This window comes from Mizuhopecten yessoensis, unplaced genomic scaffold, assembly GCF_002113885.1.
Source record: "Mizuhopecten yessoensis strain PY_sf001 unplaced genomic scaffold, ASM211388v2 scaffold6383, whole genome shotgun sequence".
NCBI classification, from domain to species: domain Eukaryota; kingdom Metazoa; phylum Mollusca; class Bivalvia; order Pectinida; family Pectinidae; genus Mizuhopecten; species Mizuhopecten yessoensis.
In genome coordinates this window covers 440,761-461,169 of record NW_018406522.1, presented here as the reverse complement: position 1 = coordinate 461,169, position 20,409 = coordinate 440,761, and the positions used below count along the sequence as shown (strand labels likewise).

At 35.4% G+C, this 20,409-nt stretch overlaps 1 protein-coding gene across 26 annotated transcripts in view; it reads left to right on the top strand.

The window, feature by feature from the left end:
* LOC110452090 (serine-rich adhesin for platelets-like) overlaps positions 1 to 20,409 on the top strand; it is a 291,726-nt gene that overhangs the window by 257,197 nt on the left and 14,120 nt on the right. For 16 of the 26 annotated variants that reach the window (XM_021500386.1, XM_021500395.1, XM_021500387.1 and 13 more), the window contains 6 exons: positions 3,394 to 4,845; positions 8,303 to 8,679; positions 10,128 to 11,960; positions 14,373 to 14,553; positions 15,962 to 16,030; positions 18,316 to 18,363. In XM_021500386.1, coding sequence (XP_021356061.1) covers positions 3,394 to 4,845; positions 8,303 to 8,679; positions 10,128 to 11,960; positions 14,373 to 14,553; positions 15,962 to 16,030; positions 18,316 to 18,363 — 3,960 coding nt within the window. Of the gene's footprint in view, positions 1 to 3,393; positions 4,846 to 8,302; positions 8,680 to 10,127; positions 11,961 to 14,372; positions 14,554 to 15,667; positions 15,689 to 15,961; positions 16,031 to 18,315; positions 18,364 to 20,409 lie in introns of all 26 variants that reach the window. The other 10 variants (XM_021500388.1, XM_021500392.1, XM_021500396.1 and 7 more) reach the window with 10 other exon arrangements.

Sequence of the window (20,409 nt, the reverse complement as noted above, 5' to 3'; positions counted from 1 at the left end):
TGAAAACGTTCCAAATTCAGAACAGAGAAAAGTGGTTTGTCTTAGCTTTTAAATAGTTATTAAGTTTCTCCTTCCTGTAGTTGGCAGGTGTGTGGAAAAGAATTTAAATATTCCACTTTTTCCCTCAATGCAGATTTTGAAGCAGTTAACACAAAAAAACAGACTTTAACATTCCTTTATTTCAGCTGCTGTTCAAAAAACGTCCATCTCAAGTGTCAAGTGAATTTCGTTGTTTACTTAATATTAATGGGTGTCTGGATAAGGGTTTCAGTTTCTTACTTTGTGAACCTTTATTCTTGGAAGGTTTTGTGTTAGTTTGTAGTGTTTTTGTAATGTTTTATGGCCCTTCAGCTGGACTAGATTTGCCATCAGCAGGTTGGTGGTGTCTCATGAATTATCCGATACAGATGCCCAAGACATTCTGTAAATTGCCATAATTAGTGTAATGTGTAATTAATATTTTTCTAGTGGATGACACCAATCCAAGATCGGCTTGTCTGTTGTCCATAGCAACCAATATTCACATTCCGCAGCTGTGATTAATGACCAATGAAAACCTACCAATGGGTCGTGTTTGGGGGTTGTGCTAATCTGTAATGGGGAATCGGGTATAAAAACTGGGATTCCTCCGCTGGCTATAGACAGTGACAGATGATTGGGGTTACCATGGCAATGAACCAAATATTTGTACCCCAATCAACAGCGTACCATTCCTGCTTAATTTCAAAATGAGAATTGGTCAGGAACGTTAACTCTGCTCCTCGTTAACTCTGCTCCTGTCAAAATCTGGTTGCTTCTCTTCAAGAGTAATTACATGGTGAATTTTACCAACCATAATGGTTCTATCTGAACTGTCATGTTTTAAAACTATCGAAGCCGCCTCCTGTTTTTTGCAATGCTGTTTCTTGTGTTTATGCTATTACAAAGCTACACTGGCATCATTCCCAGTGGCAGATCTGAGGTTTCCTGGAGAATGAATACCATCTCTTTAACTTAAACATTCTGGAGAGACATCTTTTTTCATGAAAAAATAAACAAAATGATGTTGAAAGGAAAAGGCAGGGGCCTTGTAATTAATCTATAACTATTTCTACTAGGGTGGTTCATTAAAGTAAAATTCCATTGTGGTGTCTCACTGAATGTAATATTTCCCCGAGTATAATAATTTAAAATGTCGTTAAACATCTAATGACAGTTATAGTGAAAAACATCTTATTTAAAAGGTGATAGTGAGAACTTGCTATTAAAATTTGGAATGAGTGCAAAGTTACATATTGAGGATGACTGAGCTGGAACTTACAATTAAGGGTGATAGTGAAATCAAATTTACTACTGAGGGTGATAGTGAAATCAAATTTACTACTCAGGATGATAGTGAAATCAAATTTCTTACTGAAGGTGATAGTGAAATCAAATTTGCTATTCAGGGTGATAGTGAAATCAAATTTACTACTCAGGGTGATAGTGAAATCAAATTTGCTACTGAGGGTGATAGTGAAATCAAATTTATTACTGAGGGTGATAGGGAAATAAAATTTACTTCTGAGGGTGATAGGGAAGTAAAATTTATTTCTGAGGGTGATAGTGAAGTGAAATTTACTTCTGAGGGTGATAGTGAAGTAGGTTTTTGCTTCTGAATTAGTAGGTGATAGATAAAAAGCAACAACAATAAAACACAGTTTTGTAGCTTAATTTCAAGCATAATGGACACTTTTTGTGAAAAGTGATTGGCTCTGAAAAAAGCCTTTGTTAGGATTTAAGACTGCATCAATAGTCAGTGATGTTGGGAAGGGAAGGGTTCAGGGATGAATAAGCCTAGGTTTTCTTTACTTTTAATGGAAAAAATCTTATAATGATTAAGCTTTTCTGTGATTGGCTACTATCAAATACTTTTTCTGTCAAATTTTGCAAAATAATTAAGTTTTGACCAATAACTTGACACAATGATGTTGTGATATGAGAATTCAGAAATGGAATTTAATTGGATACCATGAACAATAGACAAAATACATACACCTGGCTACAACATTATATATCCTTTGTGAGTACTTTCATTGGTCATCATAAGATTTTGTAGACAGAGTAGTGTTAGCAAGAGTTATCTCCCTTGTCATGTACAAATCTCAGTGCTTGTGATTTCCATTTAGACCATTTTGTTTTTAGAGAAAATGATGATGTACGTTGAATTGTTTGTTATCTTTCTCCCGCATGGCAATGTGTTCAATACGTTTGAAGTCAGTGTAATATTTCTTTTCTTGGTGTGACTCGGTGCCCCACACAATTCAGTAGAATATCATTAAGAGAAGAAAAAATATCCTTACAAACAGCTCTACAGAATGAAATAGATTAGTATCTTTCGGTACCAAAACCTAGGATTTTGAAAAATATCACTGTATTCATAATGGAACTATTTTGGCATGCTCATTTGGAATGATAAATTTTTATCTTGGTTACCATAGCAATTGATACAGTGGACTTATTTATTGGTGGAAAGTTTTTTTTATTAGAATCCAATATTTTCATCTTTATTTTTTCTTTATCTGCCATATCGGAAATTTTACTAATAGCAAAATTTTTGGATACGATGTTTGCATTTCTAGACCCTTTGCCCTTTTGTTACGTTCTTATTTTGATCATCGATGCATGGAGTTTTTTTTCTATTGATTAGGACCAATCTCATAATGATCATCACCATTAACCAATAACGTGATACGTAATTAAAAGCATACAGTACTAATCTGTGATAATCAAGAGTTAATTATATAATATATGATACGGTTTACATAATTAATATACGTATATATACATACTAGGTTGGCTTCAGCAGTTCTGGTAAACGCGCTACTTATACCGTCAAACGACAAGAATTATATCCTTTATATATTGTATATTGTGTACCAGGTTATTATACGGCAGTGCTTTCGAGTTTTGTTTATATATCAGTACTTTGAGCGATGTCCTAGGACTAGGGTGTCGAAATGTTGCGAGAGATTTGATATCCATGCTTTTCGGAGATTAACACTTGCTTGTTGGTCACACTGTCATGTGACTGGCTATCACATTCGGAATTAAATTTGTACACTTCAAACATAATGTCCGACGAACAGGAAACAGGTCAGTCATGTTATGTTGAATCCGTGTTTACAAGTGCCACACTTTTGTTTCATTATTACTGATTTAGATTTGTTAAAGAATAAGTATAAACAATTGATACAAGTTTATGAGGGGAGATATAAGCCAGCTTATCCCTCAGTACCATTTAAACTAGTCCAACTTAAAAGAGCTGGGACATTCTATTTTGTATTTAGGGAATGGTAAGTTGGTAATGATGATGATAACTTCTGTTGGATGAGTAGTGAATGTTGTCATGACAATGTATTTTTTCTGTTTCAGGTATCGCAGGTAACACCAGTTCAAATATGAACACAACAAGCACTAGCGTGAATATCACGCCTCAGTACACAAGTAATGTCAACAACAACGATTCGCTACACCAAAGTTTTTCCTCAACCTTGAACTCTTCCAAATCGAGTTACAATAACGGTGTGTCCAGTGGACAGAAGAAGACTGTTCCCCCATTGGACGAGCAGACGCAGTTAGACATGATTCTGAGTGACCTACTTAACGATTCAGTGTTTGTGTCAACTCCACAGAGTCCGCCAAAAAGTGGTGCTAATTCTGTTTCTAAGGACACGCGGACTTTCCGCACATACGACACACAAGCCACTCCGGATGGAAAAACCACATACCAGACGGCCGAGGTGACGTATAAAATCCCCGGGGGGTTTAAGGAGGAAAGAAACTATAGCATGACAAAAACTGAGGAGAAAAGTTATGTGCCTAAAAATGCATTTAGTTATACATCGGGGCCAACGTCCCCTGAACTTCAGCGTAAGGATGAAAGTCCTAAGACTCACTCACTGCCCTACAGAACAGACTATGACAACCGCTATTATACCAATAATGAATCGTCCTTCAATAGGACCATGGACAGCTCACGATCCATGTCGCCGAATGAACAGACCTCATCCTGGCTTCAGGAACAGCAACAGAAACTTCGCCAGCGAAAGGACAGCAAGGATGATAAAACAGTCCAGCAGGAACGCCAGTTGGTTGAGGAACTCAAGACGGCACAAAATAAGTACTTTATGAAGCGTGCCAATAACCAGGCTGAGGAACAGGCGACGATGGAAACATATCGTACTGCGTCTTCGCCACCACCCGTTGCCAACGGACCTGTTTCATCGTCTTACGTCGTGACTCAAAACCATGCATACTCAACGGATCGATCTGCCCATGAGCCAGTCCGGTCGTTCTCGCCTCCAGGCTTCACAGGTGACTCCTTCTATAACACCTCGTACACATCCACTAGCACCTCATCAACACAAAAACCACCCCCATCCCCGGGCCAGCAGCGGGCCCAACCACCTCTAACATCCCCAGTTATCCCCCCTGTTAGGTCAAGTAGCAAAGACTTTATGCAACGCTCCCGCAACACAAGCACTAGTTCATGGCAGGGGCGTATCGGACAAAGGGAGCCAGAACAGGAAGTAAAACCGCCCATTATACGAGCAATTAGTGTTACAACCCCTCCCCAATCTCCCCGCCCGTTCTCTCCCGTTCAGCAGCAGCAGACGTACCAAGTGTCCAAATCACGGACCTCGGTCGAACAGCAGCACCCACAACGGGACCAGAGTTTAGATATACAGATGACCTTGCCGGTGCATGCACCCACCAAAACCAAGGTCACAGAGGTGCAGGAGTTTACCCACCCCGAGGGTCAGAAGAAGTCGCATTACATCACAGAGGTTTACGTCCACAGGACAGCTGGAGCCGACGGGACAGGTATGAAGCGACCGGCACCCGTCCCTCTACCTATCGACAAGTCTCGCAGCCAATCACATCCCGCATCTACCTTTTCCTCTTTTACTTCCTGTTTGAGTGAAAAAAAATAATTGATTGAAATTATTTTCGCTTGCAGCTGTTGCTTATTACTTGAAAAAGATCATTTAAACAAAATTCAAGCCTTGTTTTTTCAGGCTTTTGGAGGAAATAGATAATTCATCATAATATGCTGGCATATTTTAATGCCATTTAATAACATACTGCATTTCTCTGCTGTCAGTAAGCATTTAAACTATAGCTTCAAGTGTGTTTCCGAAAAGGGATCTGGTTTATTGTAATTGGGTGTCTACGTATTTCCTTTTGCTTTTTAACTTGTGGGACTTATTTTTCCGAGCAATTAGTGTCATCTACTCCTCTTTTGACAAAATCAGAACTTTGTTTTACAGGTGAAAAATCTACAGCTTTAATTCTTTTCTAGATTGAAAATTGTTAATCTACACATTTTCCAACAAAAATGGGAAAATGTTCGGCTTTAAACGCTTGAGCTTATATGTGCTTTTAATATTGTAGCAATTTTAAATTTTTAAAAAATGTGCTTTGATAAGAAAATTTCCAGATACAAACACGATTTAGTACATTGTGCTTTAAAACCAAGTTTCAAGGAAAGAGACAAAATTTTGTAGAATAATGCTTTAATACCAACGTCTATAGGATAGAAACATGCTTTGATAAAAGTTTAAATGCTTCGCGTCAGACGAAGAAATAGCAGTTTTAAGGGATGTGATACGGAGGAGGTCTTGGCCGCTAGGATACAAATTATCTTCATCTGTTTTGTTCAACAAGTCGGTCCATTATATTTATTTTCCTGCACAAATATTTTCTTTATTTTTTGTTAATAATTCGGTTTACAAGTATATTCTATGATTTTTGCTTCAATTTATTTTTTATTTGGTGTTGTGAGCACTTCAAATGTTAATATATATTTTTTGCACAAAATTTGTAATTATTTGCAATAACTATGATTTACTTTTAATTCATATATACTTCAGATTTATAATCACAGTTTTAACATCCTGTACTCCAAGCACAGATGTATATGTGTCACTTTATACACCTCTATATCATAGTTATTTTTCATTGGCCATTTTCTTTTTTCAAAATTGGAAATAAAAGTTAGATAAATATTCTTTATGACTTTAACACAAAATTTCAAGTAAAAAAATCAAAATTCAAGGATAACTCTGCAAAAAAACTAGACATGATCGACATGTATTATTCAAAGCAGATGAAGTAAATTTGATTCTTTGTGCTGCTGCCGATGGAACATGAGAAACTGAAATGTGTGCAAATTACTTCCCTTGCCTTTCTGCTGTGCATTGCCATATATGATCATGGCTCCGCCTCTTGATATCATAGGAGGTTGTGATTGGCCAAGCGTGTGTAACCTTTGACTTTGTGTATGTGATTACCAGGATGTTGTGTACGATTGTAACGGTATTGTGTTTAACCTACTCATAGCTCTCTGGCATTCTACGCTAAACTCCCTTGAACTGGATTACATTTTGATTCTAATAAATTCACAAATTTTCCTTCCATACAAAATTTGGAATCATTCCATTTAGATGATTTTATGCACATTAAAATCTTAGTGAATTTTAAATATCTTACAGATTAAATAGATCATACAATTTGAAAACCAGTGATCAATAGTTGGAAAAAAAATATACTTATTTGCAAAAAAAATCGTGCTGCATTCAAATCATTAACAACTGGAATGAAATTGGAATCACAGACTCAAGGGAATTTGCAAAATCCAGTTTCTGATAACAAACCAGTTTCTCTTATCTCCAGACTTTCTGACAAATTGTTTCTCTCGAAGATGCTGTTTTTATTCAGGAAAAAGATAAATGTAGAAGGATTTTATATATATTTAAAACAAACACAATGTTATACATTAATATTCAGAATACTTTTTGTTGGCATTTCAGCCAGCAACATAACAACCTTTGACCTTACATATTTATGTATGATTTCTTTACAGCCAATCAGGATGTGTTTTCATGTCCTACGGGTCACCTTGGGTCTCTGTGCAAAAATTTCCCCTGGTCCGACCGATCCCGACTGTTCAGTCCACTACAAGTTCCCCCCACTCTGCCCAATTATCTCCCCTTCCCTGTGATACCCGTCACAAAATCACAATGCAGTTCTAACGGTGTGTTTAGGATTCAGCTTTGTGATGAATACTTGCAGACATTTCACTTTTATTCTTCATTGCTTTTATTTGTTTCGGTTGATTGTTAATGCTTTTCCTAATTTACAACTAACCCCTTTTAACATAAATATTTTTAACGGATGACCTTGATTTTGAGTTTTGTTCTAACTTTTGTTGTTTTAGACTCTTTTGTTGATTATTTTGCATATCAAATTGATTTTGAATTTGAAATGAACAATCTTGAAGTTTTGAAATATTCTAAAAGAAGATCAAACCATATTGCTGAATTGCATTTATTCTGACAAAAAACTTACAGAAATTGACAACATTGAACTTGAATTTTTGTTTATAAAAGCTTAGGTTATGAGACACTTTTCAACATGAAAGAAAATAATTTCCGTATTCAGCATTTGTGAAAATTTCAGACCACATCTTTTTTTTTATAGAGAGATTTAGGTGCTTTTCACTAATACACTCAAGCTCTTTAATACGTACTTGATCACTATTTAAACGGAAGCGTAAGTATTTATATTTAACCACAAAAACACTAATACTGAAATATACTACTATATCTTTATCTATAGTCTTTCTTTTATTTCTTAAACCGTTAACATTTATTACTAATACTTATTTGTAACTTTTTCAATCTTTTGTTGTCTTTTCGTTTGCATTAATTTTGATTTAATTCTATTTAATTTATATATCGTAAAGTTTCATGATTTTCGCTGTTGTAATTATAGACTAGAGCTTCATTGGAAAGAACTTGAGTTTTATTTCTGTTGCTTAGATATTCAAATTTTCATTTGCAAATTCAAATTTTGTTTCAAGAAATATCCTGCAATTTCATTAAAATAGTCAAGAGAGATTTGAAATGATTGCAGCATTTCTGTATTCAATTATATGAAATATATATTAACTAAAATCTAGAGGAGATGAATTAAATGATGAAATCAACTGGTTACAGTATATCATAATTCGTCCAGTAATTTGAGAGAATATATTGTAGAATAAGGGAGGTAACCCAGTATGATTAGTTCCCTTGTTAGTTTGTTTAAAAGATTTGAACAAGGAGAAACATAAATATTTCATGCACTTTTCTGTCTTAAATTGAATACAGAAATTTTGGAAATCATTTCTTTCTTATTTAATCTCTGGGGAAATAAGGTCATGATATTATGAAAAGATTATTTTTTTTTGGTGCATATAATTGAAGCCAGTATTAGATGTATGAAATATTGTTTCCAGGAACAACACAGAGGAGCACGACAGCGGAACAGAAGGAAAAAGTAGAAAGGGAACGCAACAGGTTGGAGGAACTGGAGAAGTCTCTTCAGGCTGCTTCTAATTCCATCATAGCTACTACGCCATGGCAACAACAACAACAACAACAGCTGCAGCAGCAGCAGCAGCAAAAGAGTTACTCGACGACGGAGCGTCACGTGACAAGGCGTGTGGACACAAGGAAATACGAGACACAACAACAACAACAACACCACCAGCAGCAGCAGTCTGTGAGTAGCTATGACGGACACGGAGAGGTTCCACCCCTTTCCCCAACTCCTCACCAGCGAAGCACGTCACCCGAGTGGGATAATATGAACATGCATGGTTCAGTTACCGTAGTACGTATATCTACTCACCATTTACTAACGTAACGCCTCATATCCTCTTCTTCTACAGAACAAGACATTGTTATACGGTACAGACAAACCATGTCGGTGTATTGTCCATGAAAACAGTCACTCCATGTAAACAAGACATTCTGTTAACTCGTATACCCCTGAAGACACATTTGAACTCTTCCAATTCAAAGGTTGGAATAGTTCATTATGAAAGTTCAGGGGTGAATGAGTTAAGATAGAGAGTAACATTGCTCTGTGTTGTACCTCCAATGAAAAAGAGTTCTAATTTCTTTGGCATTTTATTGACTTGAAAATGATTTCCTATTTATTAAAGCTTTATACACAATTTTTTTTATTTTATTTTTAAAAGTTTCCTTATTCATTTAAAGTTCCCAAGACCTCTTGTTTATAAAACAGGAAACTTCCCCATCACCAGTTATGTTATATTTGATATGTTAATATTTTACTTCAGAATTATTGAGAAAAACTCCAAAATGTTCCAACTCACCTAAAAGGCTGCATCTTATAATTGTCTGTATGAATTTAGAGGAAATAGCATTATTCAACTAGAAAATAATAAGTGGTGGGACTCGCTATCTTAACTCATCCACCCCTGAATTTCATAATGAACTATTCCAACCTTTGAATTTTAAGAGTTCAAATGTATCTTCAGTGGTGAATGAGTTAAATATACCTTTACAACAAAAAAAAATTAACAAAAATGTGTAAGAGGGAAGGTAACTGCAGATGGTCATTGTATTTATCTCCTGTTAAGAAATTATTGTGTATTTGAGCATTAAAAATATGTTTACTGACTAAGCTAACATGTAAAATGTACAAAAAAGGATTGTTCTGTAAGAGAAGGATATTTGGTACACTAATAGAGACTCAACATCATCAGTCAATTTTAGTACCTTTACATAATAGATTTTAACAATTTTCCCCCTGAAATTTCATAATGAACTATTCCAACCTTTGATTTGGAAGAGTTCAAATGCGTATTCAGGGGTGAATGAGTTAGGAGAAAAGAACACTGAATGAATATTTCAGTATGCATAATATTCAATTTTCAAATCATCTTTGTAATTCCAGATCATTTGTACTTAGGTTCATTTAGGGTTTTTTTCTTTCTTTTTTAAGAAATATTGATTTTGTTGAGGATCTTATAAGTATAATATTTTGTGCTGCCATAAATGCATTCCAGAATGTGTTGTCAAACAGTTCATTTGACCTTTACAAATACAGTAAAGGTCATATAAAGGTTGTCTAACTTCACGTCATCACGTTGTACTACCCTTCACCCCCACATTTTTGTGATACTGACAAATTCAGAATTTCTATTTTTTCTCTATACAGTCTTATTCATAAGTTTAAGATAAGTTTAAACATTTTTGTGTGTTTCATGTTTGAAAGTAAAATCTCTAAAACAAAAATGTTGGTTTTAAAAGGAAAAGAGAAATAACAAAGATGAAAATCTTCCAAGAAGGTCATCAGAGGTCAACACTCTGCCAAGGTCAAATTGTAATAGTTTACCGAGGTCAGAGGTCAGCGAGAACAGTGAAACAAGCGAGAGTGAGGCTCGAATGTCTTTTGTGGAAGCTAATACTGCACTGAACAATCTGCTTGGAGAATTGACAGCTTGGACCAAGGAAAAGCCTGACGTTACCTTGAACTATAACCTTGATTCTTGGACCGTTACTGCCGATGACGTGTCGGCCACAGAAAAGAGAGATCTTAAATGCATTGACCATAAACAGGAAATGGTTGAAGTCAGCCCGAACACACTCACCGTCTCGAAAAGTCGTACAGATCAACGGGGAGATAACTCGGGGCCCAACAGTCGTCGGGGAGGTCGAGATGAACTGGATGTCCAGTGGGGAAGCTGTAGTCGCAGGAGTAGCAGAGACGAGCTGGATTGTGACAGAAACAAAGGCAGTGAAGATTTCCTCGGGGGAACGAGGACTCTGGAGGAACTTTTATGGGGCAGCAACAGTCGAAGGGGCAGTCGAGATGAGATTGGATCATATGATGGCAGTCGAAGGGGCAGTAGAGATGAGATTGGATCATATGATGGCAGTCGAAGGGGCAGTCGAGATGAGATTGATTCGCAAGATAGTAGTCGAAGGGGCAGTAGAGATGAGATTGGATCACGTGATGGCAGTCGAAGGGGCAGTAGAGATGAGGTTGAAGTGGGACAAAAGGTGGACTTTTACATTGCCACTAGTCAGCAAGTCCAAACCCCTCGCAGCCTTGTTGCCAAAGAAGTAGGTCCACACATTCAGGAAGTCCTGACTGACAATGAGAAGGATGTACCTGTTCCAAGTTTTGGATTCCAATCACAGACCATCACAGATACTACTGGTGTGTGTCCTGTTACTGGGGCAACAAGTGCTGAGAGACAGGAACAGCATGTCGCCATGATGCATGAAGAGCAACCTGGAATGAAGATAACTCATTCACAACAACAGGAATACACAACCGCTACCACACATTTCCAGCCGGAAGTCACTATTCATCAGAAAGAAGCTACCACCAACTGGTCTGGGCAGATGACCTCAGAATCAAGCTGTAACAGGCAGACTGGTCAATTCGTTCAGGAAACAATCACTCAGGCAGAACCAGTGTTCATGATCGAGCCAGGCCATAAATCAGGTAAACATGAGTGTACTATCAACGTCCCTGGTCAAGGGGAACTCAGCGCTGACCAGCTAGGGATGCTGCATACCTATCTCTCCGAAGGTGGATCCTCCCTAAAACCTGTAATAGAAAAATCTGACAGGACCGCAACATCAACTACAGCTAAAAGTGAAACAGTTTCTAAAGGTCAAGCAAACAGGGAGCTCACCAGTAATGCTGCTGGCCTGAGTGTAAACCAAAGCTGTTCTAAGGGTGGAGCTGAAACCAGTCAGGGGCTTGATTGGCAGACTAAACGGGGAACATCCGAGTTTGAGGTGGATGACAATGGCCATTACGCAGTAGTGGATAAATCTCAAATGTTTAATACATCCAGTAGACAGCAATTCGTCACATCACAATATCAAACAATCGACTCGGTCAGAGGGTCGGAGAATACTATGGCAACCAGTCAACCTGCGAGGCTCGCCAGTACAACGAGGATGGGACAAAAGCAATTTATCACCTCCGAATACCAGACAATCGACTCAATCGAATCCCTGGACACTCAGACCCTGACACAGTCTAAATCACAGACAGAATTCACACTGTCCAAATCCAGCAAAGCAGCAGACGAGGTCATATACAGCCAAGTCATCAAAAAGAAGGTAAAACAGAATTACCTCCCTTTGGAACATATTTTCTGATTCATCGTTGATGAAAAATTCTGTCAAAATGCACCCAACGTTTTTCTTCTCTTCAATGAAAATCTTCGCATAATTTTCCTTGGATGAACATGCTACCAGCAACTCCCTGTGGATGAACCTGAAGTATATCTTATCATTTTCTCTTGAATGTAAAAATCTTCTCGGTTACTTCCCTTTGACAAATGAATGAAAACAAGGTTTTCATCTTGTATGAAGGAGATCTGTCCTATTCTGTACCTATTTATGTTTGATATGATCTTGTCATCTCATCCCTAGGAAACGTCTAAACCCTGGTTGATCTTTTCTATCATATCACTTCTATAATCATTAAAATTCTTCGTATCTAAACATCATATTCATGTTTATACCTTTCTTTTGTCCAGTTTCCTCCTCTTTGGTATGTACTCTTTCTTTGCATAGGTTTCTTCCCTTTAGCTGTCTTATTTCTTTCACCTATACCATCATGGTTTTCTGCCTCCAAATCTAGCATTTGGTCCTGAAACGTTTTGCGGCCAGAACTGTAAGTGTTTATCTCATAATTGACTAACCGGATCTTCATCATCAGCTGCATGACAGAGAAATGAAACCCTGCATGGATCTAACATTCCAGAAATAATATTTCTGTACTCGCATTTGAATGAATAAATCGTGAGTTGCTTGATACAAACAAAGACTGGCATGAATAATACATTAAAACGTATATACTCGGTATATATATAGTTATATATTGCAGTCCAGGGCTAGAAATTATTTTTTTAATTACTAGTCTGTCAGGCTGCTAGTTTACAATTTTACTAGTCCATGTCCGAAATTCACTATCCTTAAATTATTTAACATAAGTAATATCAAATTTTGACTTGTCAATCAAGCCAGTAGATTTTAGAACCGCTAGTCCAGCTGTATAGTTAACTAGTCTCAGACTATCGGGCTACCCGTAGTGTCTAGCCCTGAAGTAGAAAACTCAGAAATGTGGAAAAATTGACTGAAAAGTGTTACAGCATGGATGTTTGAATGTAGGAATTTAATAATGGTAAAATACCAAATAACATCGGAGAAAAGGGTGATGTTAGTTATAAATATCACGTTTTGGTCAGGAAACATTGGTACCATATAGTTACTGCAGTGAAAAATGTTATATTGGTAAAAAGTCATAATTACTAAATATCTACAAAAAAAACAAAAACAAAAGTTATGCAATACAAATATTTCTGATTTTTTTTGCATCAAAATAAATTTGAAGTTTGAAATATGCAATTTACAAACCTATAGGTACAATTTTTTCAGTTGTGAATTGGCAACAAAAATTTTGATGTGTAAAATATATAAATAAACTTTTTTTTATGCATTTGAAGTGCAAATTACACTGATGCACAAATATAATATCTAGAATTAAGGTTTGATTGAGAATAGGGCCCTGGGACTGAATTTGACTCGATATGCAGGAAGCATTTTGAAAAGAGGTGGGCCTAATACCGAAGTAATACTAGACTAATCATGGGTAATACATGGTGTGTCACATGAAGGCCCTGGGATCAAGTTAACGAGGCTGAATTTCGTGTAAATAGGTACAAGTCCATCAGCCTCTGTTTGGTATGATTACCTTTCTATCTAGCCAACTACAGGACATACTGCTGCATTACTGCATGGACAGTTCGTTATATATATATAGTATATCAAAAACCTGATGAAGCATGAATATCATAAGGTAAATAATACAGTTTTAATGTCAAACATATATCCTTGTAGATATATACATATATGACTCATTTCACCTCCATGTTTCATTTCAGAATAAGTAGTTTTTTATTTGATTTCAACTTTTTACATTCCATTAGAGTCAATTGAAGTTTTGCCCTATGTATAATAGTGTAGCCTGCCCGCCGTGTGAAACCGTATCAGTAACGCCGGCATAAGAGGGTTCGAGGGGACTACAAAATAAATCTCTCTGATATAAATATACATCGAGGTTTTTAATTTGGATTTTGTATGACTCAAATCTGGATTCAGTTATTGGCTTGCCTGAGATTTGATTTAAAGTTGGATTGAGTGAGCTTGAAAAGTACATTGTAATTGTATGTACCTCGGCTACCCTTTTGAATTTGAACATGATCCGGTTTAGTGTAGTTATCTTTCTTTGGGACCATGGCATGTCATTTAATCGTATAAATGAATAAATTTTACCTGAAACACACACTTTGTTTTTTATATAAAAGTTGCTTTTAAATGATTTTCTCAGTCAAAGCTTTCTGTAGACTTTCATTGAATCCTGACCCAAACGTACTTATGACCACTTACCAAGGAAGGCAAATTATTTCAGTTGTCAAATCTGTGACATTAACTAAAACTGGCCATTATCCTTTATCCTCCGTACAGAGCCAGGTGCAGGCCATAGCTCCCCCACCCCCCAAACAGATCAGCGTCGTGGAAGAAGACAAGATCAGCCTCCGCCCGATTGGCCCTGGGGTCCAGACTCTGGAACCAGAGGGTATGGGAACCATGGGACGCTCCGGAGCTACAACACCAAGCTTCCCGGTCAGCCCAGTCGCTTCAGCAGGTAAGGGAGATCACTCTACACATCATTTTTATGTTATTTTTGATATTTGTCAATTTTCATGGCACTAACAATATAGGGATATACCATCAAATCACTGTGTTCCATAGTCCATACCACTATAATTAGTTTCTACATCGTGTGAAGTGTGAATAAAATATCTAATGAATATCCATGATCTTTAACTCATTTAGCTGTCTTAAGTCAGCCTCTGAACACTGAAAATATAATAATGAAATTCATGATGTAAATACATATTTTTGTTTACAGTTTATAGAGAAATTGAACAATTTTTCCAGTGTATTATAACAGTAGATGTCCCACCATTTCTGATTTAGATTTTTATTTTTGGTTTAATTTTGTATGAAATTAGATAAGATTTGCTCATTTTTTTCTTTAGATGACTTGACATAAGTATCGGGAGTTAAGAATTAAGAGAATTTGTTGGATATTTCGTTCACACTCTCGAAAACAGGAAAGGAAAATTGAGTTGTATAGATTTTAGCTATCAAGGTGGAATAACTGTGATTTACTCAAATATGTAGAACCCATGTCATCCACAGGTTATTTACACAACTCTGACGATCATGTCTGTAGTGTAAGCCTCAACTCTGACGATCCTGTCTGTAGTGTTAGCCTCAACTCTGCCAATCCTGTCTTTAGTGTTAGCCTCTCTAGATGCAAATACATAGATGATTTTCTCAGTGTGGTATTAGTTTCAGCAGCTATCTGTGTGTATCTAGCCCCAAATTACTTTTGTTTCTGTTTGTTTCTGACATAAAGATCATTAAAACATTTAAGTAAATTTCGTCCTAAAAAAATAATAAATTATTCGTAATATTAAAAATATGTTTTTCAGATAAGACTGGTTCGTTTTGATTGGTTTAAAAAATGATATAGAAACTATCCTCATAATAGGTATAGCCCAGGTAACAATGATAAAAGTTGTGATTGATAAACTTCTGAAAATACATTGAAACGTTTCGAGATATTTTTGCCAGAATATCCCGACATAATTGTGTGTTTGTGTCCTGTAGAACACTTTGAGAAACTAAGACACCAGGAACGCATTATTTGTGGTTAAACAATTGATCTAGCTTGAACCTTGAACTTTCAGACCTGTTATATGTAGATGATTGTAAGTAAATATGGTTTACAAAAAGTTTGCACTGAATGTTTTTCGCAGCCAATCAGAAATAAGCTTACACGACACTCATGGCTCAATCATATGTCGCTAATCTCACATTGACACTCATTGGTGAAGACAAACAGCCAATCATTAGCCATTATTAACACAATCCGTTTTGCTTTCTCATCCGTCTCATTCTGCCACCTTTAGGTGCCCCTCCCCTGTTACTGATATAGAAGCTTGTGTTCCAAATATTAACACTAATCTAATTCAACATGACAGAACAAATTATCCAGGCAGTAGAGGCGAAAGTACGCCGAATGTCCCTCGGATCTAACCAGGATTTGCATGGTAAAAAGGAAACATTTAATTAACCCTTTATCCCTTGTAATGATGTTGTAATATATTTTTTTCCAAAAGAAATTTTTCCTTACAAATTTTTACCTCTGCTTCGAATGAATGCTACACTCTTGAATGATCTCTTGACACAAAGCTTCCAGCTTCCCCCCAATTTGACCTTTGGCCTGTAAAAATGTTTGCATGTGTAGATTTTTGAAATCGACTGAGGCATGGATGTTTCAAATTTACAGATATTAGTCTTGTGATGGGTAACAGATTTTCTTATTTGTCGTAAACCTTCGGTAAATTTTTGCCTAAAATTATGACACCACTTACCTTGCATGGTATGACCTTTGTCCCTGATTTCTTCATGAAGTTCCTCTTATTCTGACAGTTGAAAAAACAAAAACAAAATGGTTTTCTTAATATCTTTTAAATAATCAGATATAAACTGTTGAATCTTACAAAACTTTAACAAACTTCATTACATTATATATTAATAACTTATCTTTTGCTTTAAGTAATGAAATAATGTATATTTTTTTTCAATATATTTTATTTATGTATTAATTTATAACATAAGTTATAATTTACTAACTTGTTTTGGATAAATTTGATAGTTTTTTGATAGAAAAATTCATTGAAGATCGTATCAAGAATATTAAATTGTGAAAAAAAATCAAATTATTATTAATTATTTGATTAAATCATTTAGTAATATGATTATGAATATGTTTCACATGTGTACTGATTTGACCTTTCACTTCTGTATGGCCTTGCAACTTTAACCTTGGAGTAACCTTGATATGACCTTGAAATGATGTATGCTGGAAATTGAATTGTTTTGTGACTTTTACTGTTTGTTATAAAAAAAATAAAGAATTATTTCCAAACAATAGAAATTTTATTGCCATATTTACGGTATGAGAGAACTGTGTTTCTTATTGAACATGTTTATCTGATGTGACCCAATAAGCACCCAGTCCTTTCTGAGCACCACCCTTCTTTGTTTCGGCCTGAGCGTTACATTCCTTGACAATAAGTTACTGACTTATTTGGGGGGCAAATGTCTATCATAGCTTTATTTTTTTGAGCCTATTGAACGATCTGCTGTCATTTCATTCCCCAAAATTGCTTAGTGCCCAGGGCGCTTATTATGTCAAATCTGCTAAATATGAATTCTGATTATGATTTTCTTTAATTTTAATTCTTATTTCTTCGCATGTTTCTGAATACTTTTGACAATGGTTGGAAAACTTGTGTAAATGTTGTCTTTGGCAGGTGAATGTTTGGAATAGGAATTGAATTTCTCGTTAAAAAAAAGTTCTGTTTTAATCACTTTGATACTTTTCTTCAAAGATATATGCATTATTCGGAATGGTTGAAATAATTTCTCCAAATTAAGGAATAAACTCTTAGAAAAATAGATCACAAACATTTATTTAAATTCATTTTTCTGAGGAGCATGCTTCTGTTATTTTAATATTTTATAAATAGAATTCCTGCAAAGAAGTGATTTAACTCATTCACCCCTAAAATTTCATAATGGCTTATTCAAACCTTCGAATTGGAAGAGTTCAAATGTGTATTCAGGGGTCGATGAGTTTAAACACAGTCATAACAATTAGATATTTGCGCAAATTAAATTATTCATAATTATACCGTAAATTATCAAGAAAATATCAAAGTAGTTAAACCTGAATGTTGGTGATTGTATATATGTTGTAAAATGTCAATTTGACTCTGTTGTAATGGGTGTGGAATTTTATGATGTTTATACATGCATTGCTGGTTGTTAACATTTGTGAATATATATGTAATTATTGAGATGTTTTCTAATATGATGTATGATTATTTGATGTTTTGATGTGGTGGTGTTGTACACTTGAACATAGTCTGAAAGCAAACTTTTTTTAATTTTAAACTAGGGTAAGAAAATGAATTGTGAAAGGATTTTTGAAATTTCGCTGAAAGCAATATTGAAAAACAAAAATATAAAAGGCAAAAAAAAAGCAAAAAAAATATTTGGAATTGTTTGCTTATTCACTTTGGGTGGTACAGAAAGTGAACATTTTTCCTTTCAGATTTTATTTGAAAAGGGATGCAACTCTATTATATAGTTATTATCAAAAAAATAATAGTTGCCTCCCTTATATGTTGTTGGATGTGCTTGTGTTTCTGGCGCTATGAGAAAATGTGATGGCTTATGTGTTATTTTCATTTCTGCATTTATGTTTCATGGTTTTTGGTTGGTAATTATTGTGGTTTTGTTTTTGTTTTGCCTGCGGTTTCCATAGCAACTCCACCATTCCCTGTGTCCCCCAGGACTCCATATTATAATCAAGGTAACATTTTCATTTCATTCTCTTTTTTTGTTCTTCATCCTCACCAGTTGTTTTTCTGTTTTTATTTCAGTTCAAGTTTTACATTTTCCGTTTGCTTTATTTATTACTACTCGGTGTTTTGCTAATGATATCGTCCAAAGTTTGACTGATGAGTTCTGTCAGTCAGTAGCCATTTTGGACAAGGGATTATGGGAAGGGAAAAGGCATGATATGTTGCACTTTGGTGACGGTTTTAGTGGTATTTTTGTGTTTCACTCATTAACTTGGCTTTTTTTGGATTTTGTATCTGTACAAGTTTGTGTTGGTGGCACTTAACATCTATTACAATATTAAACAAATCAAACGAAACATTGTCCAGATGTATTTTCTTCATCTTGTTTGTCAGTAGAAAGACTGAATCATTTGTTATGTAACTAGATTTCGAAAATTTTAAGTATCACAAATACATAAATATAGGATCTTACATGAGTTTCCATTTCATATGAGATTTATGAAATAAGTGTAAGAATTTTTCAATTTAGCGAGCCTCTGGCGTAAGTCTGTGACGTCATGTACTTGGCCTAGGTGTGACGTCACAATTGAAACAATTGAAACTTACAACTAATCACAGGGCTGATAGGTCATATTACATGGGTTAATACGCAAACAAATATGACATGGGTATATTCACTGGATAACACAGTGCATTATGTGATAAATAGTTTTTCAAATAACATTTTTCTCCAGAAAATAGAAATATGATCCTTAAGTTAGGATATTGTTCATAACAAGTTAATTAGCAGACTTTCTGAGAAATCAAGACTGTTTGGGCTGCTTTCTGCCAGGTAAGCATATAAAAAACACTTATGACTTTTTCCGGGGGAAATGTTTCTAAAAGTCCATAAAAATAAAAAATAAATTGTATAGATAAACTGCTGAGAACTTATTAGTTTAAAAAACTGAAAAATTAAGAAGATGTCTATTTTCATGCTGCAACAATTGATTTTTTTCAATCAAATATTGTACCTTGTATCTCGTTAAGATGACAAAGATTTCAATAAACTGAGTCTGAGACGGACATCCTATCGCTCCCATAGATACTGAGGACTAGACGTCTGAACCAGAACTCAGACGTCTGAAGCATTCATCATTAGTCAGTAGTAAGAATCCCTTCTGCTAGAAATTGTAAAAGACAACCCCCCCACCCCCACCAACATGTCAGCTGTGATGTTTGTAGTTTTGTTTCTGTGTGCATATAGTTTCATTTCTTTCATCAGATAATTTGCAAATTAACTTCCTCTAGTATTTAAAATTCTTCTTTGAATGAAACTTGCATGCAGTAAAAAATTTAGTTACTTGGGAAAACTAAAACGTCATTCATTATCATCACTTTTGGGACAAAAGACAAAAATTGGGAGATTTCTTTTTTGACATGTAGATAAGATATAGAAATATTTGAAAAAGTAAAGAAAAAGCCAACATTTTGATAGTTTGAAAAAATCAGAAGTATTCAGGCTTCGATGAATGTATAATTATTTGAATGTGTTATCTACTCCATTTATAAGGAAAGTGAATAAGACAGCTTCATAGCCGTTTTGAATTTTTACACACTTTACAGCTGTATCTGTAAAAGAGCACTGGTACTTTACAAAACTATCAAAAACAAAATCGTTATTACACCGTAGCCAAAGAAACACTAGTTTTTGTTGCTTTTATTTTTTCTATTTGCGAATATAACAAGTGTTGGGCTTAAGTCTCCTTTGCTTCTTCATATCATCTGTTTGTTTGCTTGTTTTAATTTAGTCGTTATTGTAGTTTATCCTGACGGCCATGGATCTTATTGTCACGAGATATTTCTGCACTTATCACCAAGTGACCTATCATTTCTCATGAACTTTCAAAATGTACGGGATATAATGCCCATTCCGTCTTTTCGTAACGCAGAGTTATCTGCTCTTGTGAGCAGGTATTAATTGTTACGTCATTTGTTTGTGAGAGTAACATCATCAATTTTTGAGAAAACTGCGTAATTTTCTCACACAAACAGATGACATAACAATCAATACC